Genomic DNA, 19,761 nt, shown 5'->3' with positions numbered 1-19,761 from the left:
ATTGTTGCATACCAACATAGCATAACGTCGTAGCCTATCATACTATAATGTTGCGTAACATAGTAGCGTATAAATCTAGCACAATCCACGGTAACGTCAACATTTTTAACGGAATTTCTTTCGGTGCTCTGCCAACTGAACAAATTTTCCACGACGTTACCGATACTATGAATCATCTCTCAAAGTGACTCGGAAAAACACCCTGGACGAAGCACAAAGCCCTAAGCTGCAAAACACGTGCAAAAGCCCATAAAGCTGAGTTGGGATCCCAGTCAGGTGGTTTTGTCACTACAGGCAAGAAGAAGAAGGAGAAGAAGTCATTTGATCCACGGCTAATATAAAACATACTGACATCAGCAGCTTTAAACTGGATCCTCTTAAGAAGCACGCTGTGGTCAAACCGTCACGCTGGCTGCCGTTCACGCCTAAAAGCACCTTAACACACTTTCCCCTCCGTGTGTGCGTGCGTGTGTGTTAATGAGCGCTACCTTCGGAATGTGTGTGCCCGTGTGCGTGTGTGCGTGCGTGCGTGTGTGTGTGAGTCGATGCACTCTGGCGGCTCTTTCCGTGTCGCGGCATGTTTTAGAGATTATGGTGACTTTTACTTTTAATGACATAATTTGAATCACATTTCTTCCACAAAAATTCATTTGCAGCACACATTTTCCCTCTCAGAATTCTGGAAAGTCCACAACACGTCTTGAAAGTGTGCATCACAATCACAGTATATCGGTCCGCTGATTCGGATCTGAATCTTGAGCTATTGTCTCATGTTTGCTAATGCAACATAATGGCAGGAGATAATAAAATGTTTTGTTTGATTGTTAACGTACATAAGCTCAACTCTGCGTGAGCCTTCGCTCCTCGCTGTGTTTTCCTTTTGCATGCACATAAAAGCTGAGCTGACATGTACGGGCGAGTCAGCGGGTGGCATTGTACGAAATGCCCCCCACCTCGCCGCCCCACTTCTGGTCACTCATGAATACATCCCTAATTGAATTCACCGGAGACAAACGAGTGTTAATTGGCAGGATAACGATGACGGCATCCTACTATTCACAGGCCAGCCTGAAGAAAGGTGGGGGGACTCTTGCCCACCGCAGGGCTGTTCTTCACAGCAGGGGAGCCGAAGGGGTGGGGAAGTGGGGGTGGGGTCCCCCTGGGGGACTTTTCTACAGTTCTTTGTGCTCTTTCACTTTGCCAGGAAGCAATAAAACAATAAAAAAAAAAAAGTCCGACTAGATGAGAGTTGAGCGCTCCAGTCCAACGACCCGCGCTGTGCGCTGTGAGGGTGACTGAAGCCGTGCCCAAGTTCAACAAACAAGCCAGGGATTCTCAGACTTCAATTTTTTTAAGATTGGTAGGAAAGGATGCTCACGTAAGCGCTCGGTCGGCCGTGAAGGGCGTCGGCCAGTTGATCTCGCCGCTGCTCTTTTCCTTTTATTGCGTTCCTTTGCTGGCCCGTCAATAATAAGAGGTGGCGAGCACGCCGCAGCCGCTTCATATTGCGTGATAAATTCTTCATGAGGTAATATGAGAGCAAATGTTCAAACGCTGAAAAAGAACACACGCGGCAAAACAACTGCTGAGCTAGCGAATGCTGATGAAGGGAATGAGAGGAGTAACTTTAGCTTTAGCCGTTAGCAGGCGGATTCTGGAGTGGGAAATGGCAGTAAGAAAAAAATTCAAACATGGTTATTGTGCAAAAAAATGCAAAAACATGCTAATAGAACCACAGCGTGTGATTTTTGACGCCAACAAAATCAGGAAGGAATGCACGCTTATGTTTTAAGTACGATTTTCAACGGGTAGGCATGCTAGCTTGGCTCCACAAAATATTCTGTGGGTCTTGAAAAGTCAGTGAAAATGTTTTGGCTTGTTAAACCCCCAAATTTTCTAAATACTTTCAGTATGGGAAAGCTCTGAGAATTTCTTTGGCTTCCGAAGTCAGATTTTGGCCGTCCTTTGGCGGCACTTTATCAGCCACAGCATGAGTCCAAACTAATGTTTCCGCTCACCTCCATCTCCCGCCGCCTTCCTCGCTGGCATCCCTTCCCAACGTATACATCACAGGTGCGCACTGACCATAAAGAGGATTTAACCTCCATGAAAGAATGTTGTGGAGGTGAAGTGGAAGACCAGGTAACGCTTGACTGGGCTGGCGGTGCTAAAAGCCGCCCCGAAAACACGGGAATGGTTTTCGCGGATGACGGACGGATGGCCCTCGGCACTGACGCAACCTCCTTGCATAAGGTGGTTGCGTAAAATGCTACAACACGGTCCCTCCCGGATTGTGATTTTGGTACTACTCGATTGTTGCAGCTGTCTTTTTTTTGGGTGTGGATTTATGGAGCGAAAGACCTGAGTTGAGGCTCAAAAGCAAGCGCCAAAGCCACGTCGACGTTTGAAATTTTCCACTTTCCCCTCAGAATTATTTCATACGATTCAATCAAGCCCGTCTGGCTCGGCTACTCCCCCGAGGCAAATTTGTGTAAACATGTCAAAAAGCATCGAGCAGAGTCGGCGGCCAATCGGCGGCTGGCGCTGGCGAGGTGGACTTTCAACAAATTGTCTTGAAATGATTAAGAAGTCAGGTGACGTTTCACGCGTCCGTCTGACCAGCCGGCTTGTGAAGTCACGTCTGCGGCCGTGGAAAAAAAAAAAGCCAAAAAGCATACTGAGCACTTTGTGTGATTTGTGGTGCCCGGGAGGCAAAGTGAATGTTGCGGTGCCGTCCATGCGGAAATTGTGAAAGTGAAACGCTCCCCTCAAGGAGCGCTGATTATGTGTTGGAAGTTGGAAAGTTCCACAAAAATGTTTTACCCAATCATCACATCTTGGGTCAAGCTTGATATGGGCGCTTGAGTTTCTTCTTGCTCGATCATGAATCTCCCTCGTGGGAGTTCCAGAAAGCCGTAAGGAGCAAATGAAGGAAGACAAAGTATTGAGGTTGCACTCTCCAAGAAAGATGGGTGGGGCATTGTGGTTGGAGAGGGGCGGGGGGAAGAACAGTTCCCAATTGCTTCTGGAACCTTCCGTTAGCAATTTGCACACTTTACATTGGTTTGTGTCTTCCTGTGCTACAAATATCTCCAAGAGAAGCCCTCATTAAAAACTTCTGGAAAAATGTTTCTGGAACGTTCCATATTTAAATGCTGTGGGGGGGTGGGGTGGGGTGGGGGGGGAATAGATGGGGGTGATTCCCATTTCACAAAAAAAGTGCGGCGATGTATCCCGGGAGTTACATCGCCTACTGTGTAATTACCAGACGGGTGAAGCGACTTTAGACCTCACACACACACACACACACACACACACACACACACACACACACACACACACGTACGCACACACACACGTACGCACACACACACACACACACACATACACACAGTATCAATGTCAAACAACGGAGGCAAACACAAGCTCTTCTCGGGCGATGACAAATGGCGTGTAGAAAACAGATGCTTCCCCCAAAGGCCGATGAATCACATTGCATGTTATATTCATTAATGTGTCAATCGTACAATGAATTTTCATTCTGGGCTCGTAAATATCATCGGCAATAAATTATGCTTGAAATGAACTTGTGTAAGACAAATATGGGCGAGAGCACCAACACACACACACACACACACACATCCCCGCCACTATATATTCAAGTTGAGCTCAAGTGAAACATGTTGTCGGAGTAAACATAAAATCAAGGGGGAGTATTTGTACTCGGATAGCTCCATTCCTTCAGCCAGCGCTGGCATTCACGAGCGTCCAGATGTTGGTCTGTGGGATACACGATCCGGCGCTTATTAAAGTGAGCTTATGTGTAATTAAGCCTCCCGATGGCTTTTGGGCCGGCAGCTCATTTTTAAGCCCTCTCGCTCCGGCTGTCGCCCTCCTGGTGACGAGCGAGGCGTAAAAGCTTTTATCGGGTGGCGGCGGAAAAAATGACAGGCTGTTGAAAAGCGAGCAGCGGCGGCGGCCGTGGGGAGCCCGTGCCCCCCCGCCACGACCTGGTTATTCCTAAACTGTCCTCAATTTACCCCAGAGACAAGTGGGGGGAAATCATGGCACAGTGAAGGTACTCTCATGCCTGTGGGCAAGGAGAGGCACATTCACACTTTTAGCAAGAAACCTGCTGCAAGCCACAACTCACATCCAGACGCTCACACGCAAATGAGCCGGCCTTCTGACTCCCTAAAAAACCTAAAAATTCCTTTTTTTACAATGCCTCTCTTGCTTCCATATTAATTTCACTCAGCCTTTCAGCCTTCACACACAGAAAGTTACTCAGAAGTCACTTGGGTATTGTTTTAAACGCTGAAGAAAATTGCATAATACGCCTCCCTGAACGTCCTTTACGTCATAAAATGAACTTCGTCGTTTTGGTTCCCACGAACTCAACAAACGGCTGCACCTGCCACAACGAACTTTCATTTTTTTTCTTCAGCGCTTTCATCAGTGCAACACCACAATTGGCCTGATAAGTGCAGCATTTTCTGCCATTCTGTTTACAATCAAGCTGCCGCTGCCGCCGCTCCGGGGAGACAAGAGCAACTGTGAACAATCTGACTGTAAACGGGCAAAGCACTTTTGCCAGACCGCGAAACAACAGCACAAACAATTTCAAGGTTGCTCTTGTCCTAAAATGTGTTCAATCATTTAAATTGTTTCACTTCTATTCATTTGATTTATCTATTACACTGGTGAAGATAAGTGGTTTGGAAAATGAAGAATGAAAATTATCATAATCTCAACCTATTTCATCAGTAGTTCATTTTTTTGTAATTAGTAAAGCAAATAATTGAGTCACGGCGTGAGTGTTCTGGCAATGTGCATGAGAACATTAGACTAGTGTAGGAGACCATGGAGTGGTCCGCGTACCTGTGCTCCTCTCGCAGGAAGTGTCCACCATGTGGCCCGGGCGACAGGTTCCATGTTGCACTTTGGTCCCAATTAGCTGCCACCATCCAAACACTAAAAAAAAAAAAAAAAAAAACACATGAGAAGCAAGAAATTGAACAGGCTCTAATCCAGCCACTTTTTTCCCAATATGCCGTTTATTTTTACAATCTCCAGCTGGACTTGGGTTGCAAGTGTGTGGAAGCAATCAGCAAACACACAAAGGGGGTGGGCGGAGGGTGGTGTGGCGTGGGGGGGTTCAGGGAGGGTGCGAGAGCTAATGTTCACAGCTTCGTATGTCACCAAAGCCTGAGGGATAAAGTGCAGAAATACATCGCAGCTCACGTGTGACAACTGCCTGCAGAAGCGAAGTCACATTTTGTCCTTGGCTTGGCCACTTCGATAGGTTGCCTCTAAGACTTTTTTAACTAAAAACATTGCTACAAATTTCTATAGTAACCATGTTTTATAAAAAGTAATTAAATCCAATTTTATAAAAACAAACGTTTTACTGCCTTGGTTTGAGTACTTGTGAAACTCTTCGTTTGTTTCAATATGAATGTATTATACTGCCCCTGGTGGTCAATAAATGAACTACCATTTTCTAGCTCAATTAACTTTAGAGTCTTTAAGATGCACATCAAGGACATCGAATAATCTCGATACCGCCACAACTCTACCCGTGACTCCTCCCCCTCCCGATCTGATGGATGTCCGCCGTCTGCCACGAGTGGCCCCGCGCTTTCATCATCGGTCGAGACGGAGCATCGCGTGGCTTCCCGGTGCCGTCCCGTGCTGCCTTGCCGCTGGAGATAGCGGGAGGGGAAAAAAATTCGTTCACGCTTCTTCACAGGTCATACATCAGCATTAGAGCATCTGACGGCAGGAAGCAGCAAGGCATGCTGGGAAGATGACACCATTTGGACGGATGGGGCCCTTCGATCGGCGCGCGTGTTATCCCGGGGATAATATTTCACGAGATGTCTCACGTTGATGAAGTCATGATAGAAATGTAAGGTGCAGTCCGGGGTGGGCCGACATTGACGACAGAATTGTCTGTGTCCTGCATACTACATAATTGTGGCAACCTCACAAGCCTGCTGGACCGAAAAGCACAAAAAGCAATAACAATCGGCCTCAACTCCACCTGTTGAAACACGATTGGGCACAAAAAGCAAAAACGTAACAATTTCCTCCCTGGTGCGTTTGGTTGTCGAGGTCGGGTGGCGTTGTTTATTTGCCGAAGCCGACAAAGCTCCCGGCCAGCTCTAATTAGCGGCGTTTGAAATGAGGCTATTAAAACCAATGACCTTCATTAAAGAGGTATTAAGGGACAGATGCCTTCACGAGGGTGGGGGGGGGAGCTCTCTTGAATAAACAGCTGGGATTCCAAACAGAGAGCGCCGGCAGGATTACAAACACCTGGACTCGGCAAACATTCTTAATCATGGATGAAATTCATTTATATGTTGCAATAATTGGCTGTAATTGTTTCTTTGAAGAGCCTTGTGCATCTGGCTGGCATGTGCTTCAAGGACTTATTCTAACTCTATGTTTGGGGGATTCCATAGGGTTCCTATTCGAGTACACTGAGAATAAAACAATAATTCAAACCATCTTATTTTAAAAAACCTAAAAACCTAAAAAATTACTCTACACTGGTGCCTTGAGATACAAGGGACAAGATTTATGAGTGTTTAGTGATCTGATTTTTTTTTGTTTTGAGACATGGGCAAAATTTTGATTTAGTTCAAATATTTTATGTTGATCGAAGTCAATGAAGTTTTGCCTTCGTCATTATGGAAAATTCCCACTTTTTACATTTTGAATTTCTTCCCTACCATTTCCTTTCCTTGATTACTTTCTTCCCTTCCGATCATCCATCTTGAGTGTGACATTTATTCCCTTTTAGCATGAAGTCTAGCAATATAGGGTCTTCAAAACGTATGTCCTGGATTTGTGAGCTTTCAAATGTGTAAGCACCCTGCTTCCAGCAGCTTGCCTCCACGTGTCCCCCAGCCTGCCTACTCAGAGGTGTTCTGAGCCGGACACGCGATTCTTTTTAGGAATTCAAGCAGACTACGTTTAATCCAGCTGGGCTTCCACTTTTTTTTTTGCGTGGGCCCGCGGCCAGTTTGGTTCCATATGGCCCGCAGACGCACCGCAAAAAAACACACTTGAGCACGCACTTTGGCCAGACACGCACCCCCACACGCTCGGAATCCTGGGAATTAGACTCATTACGCACAATTTAGCCGCTGTGTGCTGCCAGTGCAGGAAACGTGCGCGTACGTTTGTGTGTACAGAATGTGAGGCGGAAACGACTATTTCAATGTGGTGCACAGGTGAATCCTCATTTTGCTGACATGGGGACACTTTGATTTAGGAATGCCCCAACTTACAAATTTTCAAGTTCTGAGGGGGAGCTTACTGGTCCAAGCCAGTTTCAGATTCACAGCCGTTCGATAATAACTTTGGGCAAGCCCTACACAATGCATCTTTTGTCGCGACAATCTTCCTCTGCAGACTCAAAGACAAGTTCCCACTGAAGTGATGATTATTTTTCCTGTCACTCCCTGACTGATGTACTCATTTACACGGAGAGCCTGTCACTCAGTAAGTGACCCCAAAGCCGCCTCTTTCTACACACACACAAACTCCCAGCGAGTGTCGCTGACGCTGACAACGTCCCATCTGGAAGCTCTTCCCTGAGATGTTTCGGCGCTCTGGCCCTCCCAGGAGGCCTTCCAAGCCCAAACTTCACCTCTAATGATGTGAAAAGGGGGGGGAGGTATTTGCAGACATGAGCAAATCCCTCTCCCAGATCACTTTCCGCTCACATCAAAACGGGAGCAATTTACCAAGGGATCCGACATCTTGGCTCGGCGCGGGTCTTTAACACCTCCTTTGTCACTGTGTGAAAAGGTCACAAAAGTGAAAGTCACGGTGACCTATGCCAAGTCAGATTGTCATCAAGTCAGAAAGAGACATTTTTTTACGGGACGCATGCCCGCAAGAAGTGTCTGGTAGAGGCTTCCTCTATGGAAAATATCTGCAGCGTGTAAGATGTAGGCACAGTGACGTCGCCTAGCAGGCAGTCAAACATTTGCTGAGTGATGCCATTCACACCTGACACCTGTTGGAACCTGTTTAGGCGACTTGGTGGTAAACAAGGAGAAAACCGAACGCAAAAAGCAATAACCTGAGCATCACGGGCGGGCCGATCTGCTTCCAGTTATCTCGCACCGGTGTTCCCATCGGCCGACTACAAAGAGAAGAATCGAATTTCAGGAGATGCTTTTAATGCAACTCGAACCGAAACGTGTTTCTCCATTGGAGAACAAAGTTGCGGGACGTGGAGTTGTTGCCAAAGGTGAGCGGCGCTTCAGAAGGTCCGCCTTTCCAAAAACAAGGCCCCTGCAAAGTCTCCACTTTCCAGCCTGACAAATTCAGCTTAGCGTTCTGGTTTTTGTGCCATCTCGAGTTTCAGCTTGTTTGGAAACATTTGGGGTAAACAAGCACTTGGGTTTCCTTAGAACTCCAGAGATGAAGAGGACGTGAAACAAAAGGTACATGGGCCAATCGGTCACTGCGGTCACCATTTTAGAAACGTTTAGAAATATGGTCGGGAACATGGACTTGATTATTCAGATGGATGCCCATCGGATCCTGAAGATATCCTACAACAGGGGTGTCAAACTCATTTTTGTCATGGGCCGCATCATAGTCATAGTTTCCCTTGGAAGGGTCATTATGATTGTCAACGTTTTCTATATACACTATAGGCTACAAAACAAAGTAATGAAGAACTAGTTAAAAACTGTTCAAATATTCAAAAAAAGACGAATTGCAAGCAATATCGCTATATTTTCTTTTAAAGTGAAGACAATTTGTAATTTTAGTAATGACACAAATTTGATGCAAAATCTGTCTTCACGGGCCACATAAAATGATATGACAGGCCACATCTGGCCCTCGGTACTTGAGTTTGACACCTATGTCCTACAGCTTGAATAGTTTGGTAGATATCGGGGTTGGTTTTTACGATTTTTACGACTGCAAGGCTCTGATTTATAATCAGGGTGAGAAGACTAAAGATTTGAGTGTGGCCTTCATGGATCAGCAGATTACCCAGTCCACACATCTGTATTTGTTTGCAACACTTAGCTTTGTTGGAAAAAGCAGTTTGTGTTTACATTTTGGTTCTGGACTCCAAAGAAACATAAATTTAGACAATATATAGGTTACATTAGATATTATCAGTTGATTGTTGCCATTAAATTCAATGTACTTCCACATGAGCAATTTAGGACTGTGCTGACTTTCACGATGCTAACCACTTTCTAGCCTTGAGGCAAAATCGAGGCTTTTAAGTTCGCCAAACTGTCAACTATTCTGGGTCACTGAGTGAAAAAGTCTTGGTTTCATTTCCGCATGTCTTCGCGCACGGTTGGGCTGTGAAAGATGTTTGAATTGCCTCCAAAGTTTTGTGATACTCTGTCAACATTTCCGCCTTCGTCTTAGTACATCGAAGGAGATTGGAAAATGTATAACAGTTGATGTTAGCTTTCTGTTTCAAGACTAGCGTATCGTCTCGATTTCGACCTGTGATTGGCAACTATCGGAGTCTCTGTATTTATTACATTTTTTAATCTGTTCGGAATGTCAACACAACCAGAGAGTGATGAAGGACTCCAGCGCAGGAGTTACAGTATCTTAAGTCGGAAGCCAGAGAATAACTCCCGAGATGTTCATGCCTCAGCAGTTTTCCTGCTTGATTCCGAACAAGTATTTAATTTACGAGCACGTGAAGGTCCCAACTGCTGCGGACCCTCATGCTTCAGTCTGACGCGTGACTTATGGGATCAAGGCCGACGTGCGGCACGGTATCTTCAACTTCCTGATTTGATCAGTCCTGCGGCGGACCGCCGAGCAGGCGCAATAAATCTGTCGCCAGAGTGTTCAGGGGAGCGCCCGACATTCCTCATCCGTGTGAAGCACCTGCGCGCCAGTTGCCTTCTTAGGCTCTGGTTTCTGCTAGCTTAATTCTTCTTTTCATGAAACGACTGTTTCATGTTTGTAAACAACACAAAGGTTAAACTTGTCGAGTTCCCGCTGCACGGATAGCTGATATATCTAATTAAGTACAGTACCAAAATATTTGTACTTTGTTTTTTTTACCGCCACACCACCAGAGGACCTTGGGTTTTCCGCTCTTCTGCTTCCATGTGGGCGAGCGACATACACGATGTATGTTTGTCAGCGTGTGTTTGTGCATGTGTGTGGTTGGACCGACAACAAGACAAGAACAGTCATTTCATTTGTTTGACTTCCTGTCCAGCCCCGGCAGCTGCTTGCCATCACAACATACTCAAATTGTGTATACATATTCCTTTTCAAAGTTGGCTTTCAAACCTGGGTTTAGGATAACAGTCAGGGTTTCAGATTGGGGTTTTAAGATTGGGTTAGGATTTTAAAGTCAAGTCATTTTTGTTTTCCTTGGCCCAGTTTGAGGTTTTGAACATCAGCTAGGGTTTCAGGTGGAGGGGTTAAGCTTGGGTTAGGGTTTGAAAGTAGGGTTTCAAGGCAGAGTTGGAGTTTTAAAATGGGGTTTGAGTGTTAGGTGTCAAGAGAGGGTTATAGGACACAGGTTAGGATTTCAAAGTAGGGTTTGAAGTCTGGCTTAATGGTTTAAATAAGGCATAGGCTTCCCAACTATGCTATAAAGGCTGGGTTAGAGTTTTGTAGTAGGTTTGGAAGTCAGGGTTAAGGTTTTAAACTACGGTTTGTGTTTCAAAGTAGGTATTGAAGTCAGGGTTAGGGTTTTAAACAAAGGTTGTAAAGACAGTGTTGGGGTTTGAATGTAGGGTTTTAAACATGGGTTAGGGTTTCAAGTTGGAGTTTAAAGCTTGCATTAGAGGGTTTTAAGCATTCACATCGGGCTTGCGTGCGTGTGTGGTCTGCCTCAGTGGTTAATTCACAGGCCCAAAATACAAAACCTCGTCCATGGGACAAAGTGAGTGGGGGCAGGGGAGGGCAAGGGGTGGTGGGGTACCTCGCCGCAAAAGTTAGCACCCCTGCTAGTGTGCACGTGTGTTTATGTATGTGTGTCAAGGTTCAGTGAAGCGTAGCACAAATCAGCACATGAAAGGTGGGTGGGTGCGTATCCCCAACTCGACAGGAAACAGGCCCGAGTGGTGGCGGTGGTGCTGTGTTACAGCCACAAACGGACAAATTCAAAACATGAGCGACAGTAGTGAGGACAAAACTATGTCAGACGTCGCTTACAGAGGCATCTTCGCTCATTGCCGTTCATATTAAGGTTGGAAATCGTTAGGTTTGCAAAGTGGGTGTTTCTACCTGTTGCCACGGCAACACCTGTTATGCGTGCCGGCGCTTGGCTGTAAAGGGGTGCTGGTGGTGGCATAATGACAACCTGTGGAAAGTGGTGGGGCGCATGCGAGGGTTGCGGGGAGGGGGGGCAGGAAAAGTGAGTTTTCCATTCCAAACCTGCAATTAAGTGCACGCATGAACACACTCGTACAGGGATGCTAAACGTTCGATGGAAGGCGAGGATGGGACGAGCGAGGTAAGCGGCGACGTCACGGCCGACTGGGAAAGTCCCGAGAGAAAATCACATGTTAGGAAAGCCAAAAGGGGAAATGTTTAGGGGAGGCAACGGTAGACACAACACGCAACTCACATTCTACATATATACCGTGTAGATATGCTATAGTATATATGAAAGAGAGCGAGATAAATAGATAGATCTATTATATACTATAGTATAGCTGTGCTATATTATTGCCACAATAATACTACTCCATTTTGCAGAGTGCCACTCTGTTGACCTCGTCCCCACTTTTTACAACATGTTGGCGCGCATCTGTGGGAATGTTTGTATTTTTTTTCTTTCTTTCCACTCAATTCCAAAACAAGCAAACACAGACAACATTGTGCTCGGAATAAGACATCGGGACAAAGTTCGAACCCGGCCGCATCTTCCGTCATCCCTCGGTGACGCAGACGGCGGTCATGTCCCGTAACCAGAACGCGGCGCGCAACAAATCGTCCAACCGCACGGCACGCAATTTATTGACAAACACGGCATCTTCTCACACAGCTAAATACGGCGCGCCTGGACACGGGCCGCTGGGAAGCGCAGATGAGAGGCACCTTAGCGTGACGCCGCTCGGCCCCAATGAAAGGCCTCAATTAGCCCGGCCCGGAATAGAAGACAGATTAACAACAAGACGCAAACACTTTTAATCAGCGTCTCGCTAACATGCCATTACATGAACTCATCAGAGATGCGGGAGAAGAAACATCAAAGGGGACTTGGAGTGAAAATGCGTCCATGTTTAGCGACGCTTACTGCTGCCGCACAGACAGAGAAAAGGCTCAGTGTCACGTAATTACCAGAAAGAATTGTTGTTGTGATGATAAATATCGCTCATTATGCGGTGCATTCAAGTTAGTGTTTTCACGTTATATTATAAAATCATGTTATTTGAAGATACAATCTTTTCACATTATCAAGTTATCACGATATTTGATATTTTATCATGTTTTCACGTGAGATAAGAATCGTTATGACGCATTTGTTATGTACATTATTTCAGTACATGTATTCAGGTTATCACTTTATTTCATAACAATATTTTCATATGAAATTAGCACGTTTTTTACGTGAGGTGATTTTCACCTTTGGTGAATGTATCATGTAATTTCAAAATATGTTTTCACGCTATAATGTGACATCACATTATTTCAAGATTTGACGGTTTTATGTTTAATGGCGCAAGTTGAGCACAAAGCACAATCAAACTTTGACTGTGGCTGCAATACACTTCTTTCTGTACACGTTGAGACAAATATAAATTAAATTAAAAAAAAGTTGTGCAAGACTGTTTTGCACCGAGCTACGCCTTATAGAGAAAACAACCCACCTTTTTATGTTTGTAAACACTCGACGCCGGGGTACTTCTATGTGGCGGGAAAGTCAGCGTCTACCACTGACTCAGTTGCTCCGCGATTGTTTGAGAATTGTCATTCCACGGAGCAATAAACACCATTGAAGGTAGAAAATAAGATAAATAATAGAAATATCTATTTGCATGGTGTAACAAAAACAAGCAGCTAAAAATAACACTGTATTTTGAACACGTACAGTACTGTGAAAAAAGTCCAATGGGTTCTTGTTTTTTTCCAGGAAACTGAGAAAAACACACCACATTGAACACATCATTCGGATGCAATTTTGAGAAGGATCTGGAGAAAGGTGCCTATTCGCTCAACACAGACTTTTACACAGTACTGTCTCTTTGGGACAATGTGTTATTCCGTACGTCTGTCTGTCCATCCAGATAGAGGTCCGTCTAGCCATCTGTCTCTCCATGGACGTTCTCCATGTGCACTTTGAGGTAGTCGTTGCGCGTGAACTTCTTGTGGCAAAGCTGGCACTCGGCCATGGGCCGGTTGGGGTTGTGAGTCAGCTTGTGGCGACTCAGCATTTTCTTCAGGCTGAAGGACAGGTCACACACCTGCAGCCGCAGAAAAATAAGGGGAAAGGAAATGTCAACAATGCTAGCAGATAGCATGCTAAAAATACAAATGGACCCATTCATGTTTATTTTGGTGCGTTCCTACTTCCTGTTTTTGGTTCCCTTTTCCCATTGTCTTGATTAATTGCAGCTTTTTGTCAGCAAAGAACTTTGGTTTTGGATCTCTGCATTCATTTTTTGTCATTCCCAAATACATGGTTGAGCAACATGTAGTGTGAAGGTGAAGGATACTCACGTCACACTGGAAAGGTTTTTCTCCCGTGTGCGTCCTCATGTGTTCATCCAGGCCTCTTTTCTGACTGAAAGCTTTGTTGCACTCGCTGCATTTGTACGGCTTCTCCTGCAATGCACACGTGAACGCACAAGGTTACATAATTCTCCTTCCCTGACCATGTCGGTGTATCTGTGGATTATTTCTCGTAATTTCTGTTTATTTCTATTTTGCCACCAGGCTGTTATCATGAATAACCGTTAAGGAACAATCACATAACAAGGGATTTGAACATATATCGGCTCGCCCGTACCAAGATGGCTTCTTGACCTCTGTCAGGGCGTGGCTCAAATCTACGGGCCCACCCGCACCCTGATTGGATGCCGCTGTTAATCGTCGCAGGCGCCCCCAGTCACTGTGGGTGCGATAGCAAAGGCTATGGGCATGTTTGGTCCCCCGTTGTCAAGGCAACGGGGTGAATGCAGGAAGTTGAGGGCCTGGGAAAAAAACGCTATCATGTGGGCGGGGCTCGGCTGACACAGGATACAAAAGGCCGTGTGTATGTGTGTATGTGTGTATGTGTGTGTGTTGTGAGTGTTTGTTAGCAACTAATTCAGGGGTGTCCAAGGTTTTTCTTCCAAGGGGAGCAAACAGGAAATTGAAGCATTTAAAGGCTATTTTATCATTCTTTGCCCTCTTTTTATGAAAACAAATAGAATAGAAATGTTGATATTATTTTATTTATAAATACTTCTTTTGGGATTTTGCACATTTACGAAAACCAATGCATCATTCGTGCTATTGGCCAACGATGTGTGATTGGTGAAAGGAACATGTCTCTCTTTTGGGGTAGTGGGCCACAAATGGCCCCAGGGCCATATTTTGAACACATCGATCACATGGAATTTCTTTTGGCCATGAAAAAAAAGGAGGTTAAAGTTGAAGGGTCAGAAAACACATGGACGCGAGGCTTTTAGCGTACCCACAATGCTTTGGTGGGCGCGACCCCGTTAACACGCAACATCTGTACCTGTTGACCTTCACTCTGCGCCAGCTGTTCAGCCTGATGACCTCTGACCCGATGGAAAAGGCAAGCTTCGAGTCTTTGTTTGTTTACGAGGAAGAAAAGCTCACTTCCTCGCGTGGCGTCCTCGTTTGTAAAGCAACATGCAAACAGGAAGCGGCGACTTGGGGCCTGCAGGCGATCCGACGCCAATCCAATTATTGCATTTTGACATTTGGAGTTCCCCAAGAAAAAGACAAACTATTGATGCTGCACTTGGATTAAAAAAAACAAACCCTAAAACGTTGTACTTGGCTAAAAATACAGCAGAGTGTTCAAGTTAGTTCAAAAGAAAATGTAGGTAGAGAATTGAATGAGCAGACATTTGATTGGATCATCATGAAACTTTTCAAGTCTGTTTTGCTTGTTTGGTCTGGTGGTTTGTTGTTATTGCGCGAAAGCGTGCGGTGGCGTGGCTTCTCATTACACGCGGAAGTGTTCTTTTATGGTTCTTTTAAACACACACGGCAGCATGTTCTTGTCTTTAATTGAGGTTGACGCAGGTCACTGTTGAAATCAAACAAAAACATTTTCTCTGGACGATTCCTCAGTGACCCGCCGTTGGCCCACCGAGGCACCTTTTAATATGCGTCTGCTCGTCGCACCGCCAAAGCCACATGACCGGTTTAAAAAAAATGACTTTATTAAAAAGCTCCTCGTAACCGCAGCCGTTCAAACGTGTTTTATTCTGACTCGCCGTTGATGCTGTTTTGTGCCCAAACACACACGACAAAGCGTGACCCTGCGCGCGAGTGCTAAGAGTTGAACGTGCTCGCAGAACAACGCGAACCTTCGAAGGTGACGCTAACGAAAGTGTGCAAAGCGGAGATGAATGAAGTGGAAAAAAATGGAGAAACCAAATTGGGGCCTGAATTTTCCTTCCTGACTTGACTTTAGTTTCACACGCTGGTAAGAAAAGTTCCCAGTCGTCTTGTTGAGTCGACTGTTTACAAAAAAGGTAAACAGCAACTACTTTTAAGCACGTGGACGTATCGAGACTGGGAGTCTGGCTACTTTCCCAAACTTGTATATACTGCGGCTGTATATGTGTCATGGGGAGGTTTTTGTCACCGAGGACATGGATAAAAGCTAAACACGCGCGGCATAAGCGACTTCCTGCACGTACGTATTTATCCAGGCGCTACTTTGTGCGGCTCAGAAGAAGCTATTTTGGGGGTAAATGTGTGGTGAGTCGGCGTGAATCACGACGAGTGGGTCACGGAGAGGACGCAAGACAAATGTAGTTGTGAGAAAAACTTTTGAGATCCAGTAAGTTTTGTTTTTGATTTTCCAGGTTCAAAAAAGCCATCAAAAAAGAATTGCTCACATAGTTGAAGTCAAGAATTTGGGCATCAGTTCCGTGCTTAATCCCGCCAACACGTCGGTAATAAGTACGCCGGTGAGACAATACAGATGTTGGACGTTACATCAACGTGCATTTTAGAAGACAATAATAGCAACTGGCAAAAGGAGAGGAGAAGCGGTGCAAGACTTACTCGAGTGTGGGTGCGGATGTGCATCTTCAGACCGTCGTTCTTGCTGAAGGCTTTGTCGCAGTACGGGCACTGGTAGGGACGCTCACCTGCGGGATCAGACGGATACGTTGAAAGGCTCCGCAGCAAAATGCGGTTGGGACGTGTACCATGTGACATCAATTTGACAAATTAAGTTTTAGGGACATTTCTATGCATGGGAGCTAGCATTCGCACTGAAGAACACACGTCTTCAATAATGTCATCCACAATCAGCTGCTCGGACTGCGTGTCCGCTTTATCTCTGTGTGATCTCCAAAACCGACTTGACCCAGCTACCGGTGGAGCGCAAGCGTTTTGCTTTCCGAGCCACACAAACTCTACGCTGCCCCGGCGAACGTTTGTGTTGGCCGGGGAAAAACATCCTGGCTCGCCGTCCCTACGCTTCAGGGAGCACATCAGACGCGAGACCGGTCGGAATGAAAAGCGACTCTGGCCAAAAAGAAAAAAAAAATTCTCTGCGAATGATCCCCATGTGAGCACACCCCCGAAAGATGACAAAGGGGAAGTGACAGGCTGTCAGTCAAAGGCCGCCCGGACACATGGATCTGTTTTAGCGTGCGCGTGATCCGCTTGCACCACACTTGATTGCTGATCTTAAGAGAGAAAAAAAAAGAAATAGCATGAGGTCACTATTTATGAGCCATGAAAACCTTTTGACAGGATCCACTCAAAACGATCTTGGATTCACATTTTATTGCATTGTGAAGATTGTACGTAGTGAAGCATATGTGACACAAATGTATCAAATCGAGCTTATAAATCCAAGAAATGTCAGCAGCGTGCTTTAAAGCATCAGGTAACGTCGGCCTACGATGCGAGGTTATTTTTGCAAAGGCAAGCGAGCGCTTGATTTGAGGTTAATTAGCTGCAACCGCTCAGGGATGTGCCACGCAAACGCTCTCAATAAAGCCAAAGGCGTCGTGGGGAAAACAAGATATAATGGCTTCTTGGCTTTTTCACAGCTAAGCAGACAAGATGCCGGAAAGATGTTATTCAAAATTGTTTCATTAAAATCCAATTATGAAGTTGTTCTCATGGCATAAGGGTGTTGACTTTGAATTACTGAATTTACTTTGAACGGATACATAAAAACAGATGCCATTCCGTTTTACTCAAGATTGTGGCTGAGGGAATTCAATTAATCAACTCTAAAGGAGACTGGTTGTCTGTAAGATGTTTCGGCGAGGCGGAGGGCTTTCATTGTACAAACAGAAACATTTGCTAATGTTGACTGGGGCTACACAATGAATCGAATTGTAATCGTGAACACTGCTGCTTATCTAATCAAGCACTTTTTCAACCACCAGGGGGCGAACGCATGAATGGTCATACAGAGAGCTGAAAGTCCAGCAAAAATTGGAGATGATCATCTCGTGCCTTGAGAGGAATTGACATCTGTTGTCGCAACTTTGTGATTGCATTTAGCTAGCTAGCAACTAGAGGCTAGCTGGCAGGCGGGTGTGGCCGTCTGTGCCGCACATTAGCGGACAATGGCCAGATCCTGCGAGGGCCGCTATCCAAAGCCACACTGGCATACCGCGCTGTGCCACTATTAGCACGCTAATGCCTTCCCCAGGACTCAACCCGATACCACACACAAGCATACGCTACGCTACACAAGGCATCGAGTTTACTCGCTTTCAAAACACATCTGGCCTTCACATTTTCCTGTTTGTCAACAACAAAAAAAGGTCCGCAGGCTCAAAGTGCACCAGGGGAAAGGGGATTTTCGGGACATGTTGCCATGCGTCATCGGGCCGCCAAGACTTGCGTTGTCTCATTACTTCCTGCCACCACGGAAAACAATAATTGTTTTTGTCACGATTAAAGCGACAAATGCGGGTGTCTTCAGGCAGAAGTGACAACTGCAGCACGGAGCTGCGACGGCTCTCTGTAACCGTCTTGCCTTTCGCTAGTGCTCTTGAGTGAACGTAACGGGAAACCTGTACTTATTCTCCAGATTGAACCAGATTGCTCGGGGATTACGGGGAGGCGGTGGCGGTTTTACGAGTGCCGCGACGCTAACTGATTTAGCATGTGCTGAAACGGAATACCATCTATTTGACCCCCGGGCATCTAGACGTAACAAACCTCGCCTCCCCCCACCTCGATAGCTTCTCCCACCGTGGCTCTCTTCTGCTAATCGATCCTTTTGCTCTCTATGAGAAGAGTTGAGAAAAGTACTTATACTCTGTACTTACTGTAAGTAGAAATACAGACGAGCGTGTTTTATGCTAATGTTAACTGTATTTACAACTTTACGACCGCGCTAGCAGCACGCTCAGACTTGCATACAAATTAGGCCCAGCCTAGTTTTACAATACAGGTGTACTTTTTGTAGAATTAAAGTTGTGAAAAATCTAACAAATTTCTGGGACAAGGAATTTGTACTTCAACTGTTTCAAAATTAGGAGGTTCTGGGTTCAAATCTGGAAACTGAACTAAACTGCTGGCTAAATTTCCCAATAGTCAGTGACAAGCTTTTGTCTAAATACCCCTGGATTAAGATTTACGCCTCAATGTTTACCCTCGTCAGTAACGAAGTATTTGTAATTTGTTACTTTCCACTGCTGTCAGCAGATCTGTTTAGCAGATGGTCAGGCTTTGTCGCAGTCTGCTGTTACGAAGAACGCTTTTGGAGCCTGAAAGACATTAGCGCTGTCTGTCACGATTAATCCCCCGGCTTCCTCCGCTTGAGCCACAGTCCGCTCAGTCCACTCAGTCCACCGTCCTTCTGGCATGCCAACAGGGTGCTGCGGAGTAATGCGATATCGCCGATAAAAGATTGCCTTTGATGCGCCCCGAGGAATGCCTGACAACTTGACCTTGGTGCTACAACAAGCGCCTCCACTTCCGCAAACTCTTCTCGCACTGCGGGACATTTGACGTATCCATAACGGACATTTGAGATATCTGTGCGTACGTTTTCTAATGCTTATTCATGGGTGAGTTGGATCTCATCCCAGCCGACTGCCGCCACAATCTGAAAGAGGGAGGACAGGCCGTGTCCAAAGTAAATCTAAGAGAGGGAACTGAAGGACCGGAAAACAGAACCCAGAATATTAGATTGCGAGGCCAATATACAATTCACATTTTATAGCATGATAACGAATTCCAGGTTGTTACCATGACAACAACGGCGACAAAACAATCCGTGTTCCTGATTAAACCGTCTTTCCGTACTTTTCAAGTCTAGTCTGCGCACAATTAGCGTAACAAATGACAGCGAGATGGAGACTATTACATGAACAAGTGACTTCGGAAAGAAAGACCCAAAAAAAAAGGTGAATTGTATATCGGCTTGTTTATTGGAAGTTGTCTCCCCCGTGAAGGGAATATTTGCAGAGGCCGACTGATACGATGCCAGATCAGGCGCAGCACGCATGGTAGACATTTGTAGGACTCGATGACAAGCGTGTTTATGTAATTACAGCAATGCTTCATAATCTAAGTGGCAGCGCATTCCCTTTTTTATTGTGGGTTTATGGA

The 19,761-nt window shown here is 45.6% G+C and overlaps 1 protein-coding gene across 3 annotated transcripts in view; it reads right to left on the bottom strand.

The window, feature by feature from the left end:
• prdm5 (PR domain containing 5) overlaps positions 1-19,761 on the bottom strand; it is a 44,142-nt gene that overhangs the window by 12,350 nt on the left and 12,031 nt on the right. For 2 of the 3 annotated variants that reach the window (XM_088394949.1, XM_088394950.1), the window contains exons 15-17: positions 16,234-16,319; positions 13,699-13,803; positions 12,184-13,442 (exon numbers count right to left, since the gene is read on the bottom strand). In XM_088394949.1, coding sequence (XP_088251075.1) covers positions 13,278-13,442; positions 13,699-13,803; positions 16,234-16,319 — 356 coding nt within the window. In that variant the 3' untranslated portion in view covers positions 12,184-13,277. Of the gene's footprint in view, positions 1-4,881; positions 4,975-12,183; positions 13,443-13,698; positions 13,804-16,233; positions 16,320-19,761 lie in introns of those variants that run through there. The other variant, XR_015862271.1, reaches the window with a different exon arrangement.

The sequence above is a fragment of the Syngnathus floridae genome, chromosome 13 (genome assembly GCF_059516105.1).
Source record: "Syngnathus floridae isolate MCC-2025c chromosome 13, RoL_Sflo_1.0, whole genome shotgun sequence".
In the NCBI taxonomy this organism is placed as follows: Eukaryota; Metazoa; Chordata; class Actinopteri; order Syngnathiformes; family Syngnathidae; genus Syngnathus; species Syngnathus floridae.
This window is presented reverse-complemented; position numbering and strand designations above follow the sequence as displayed.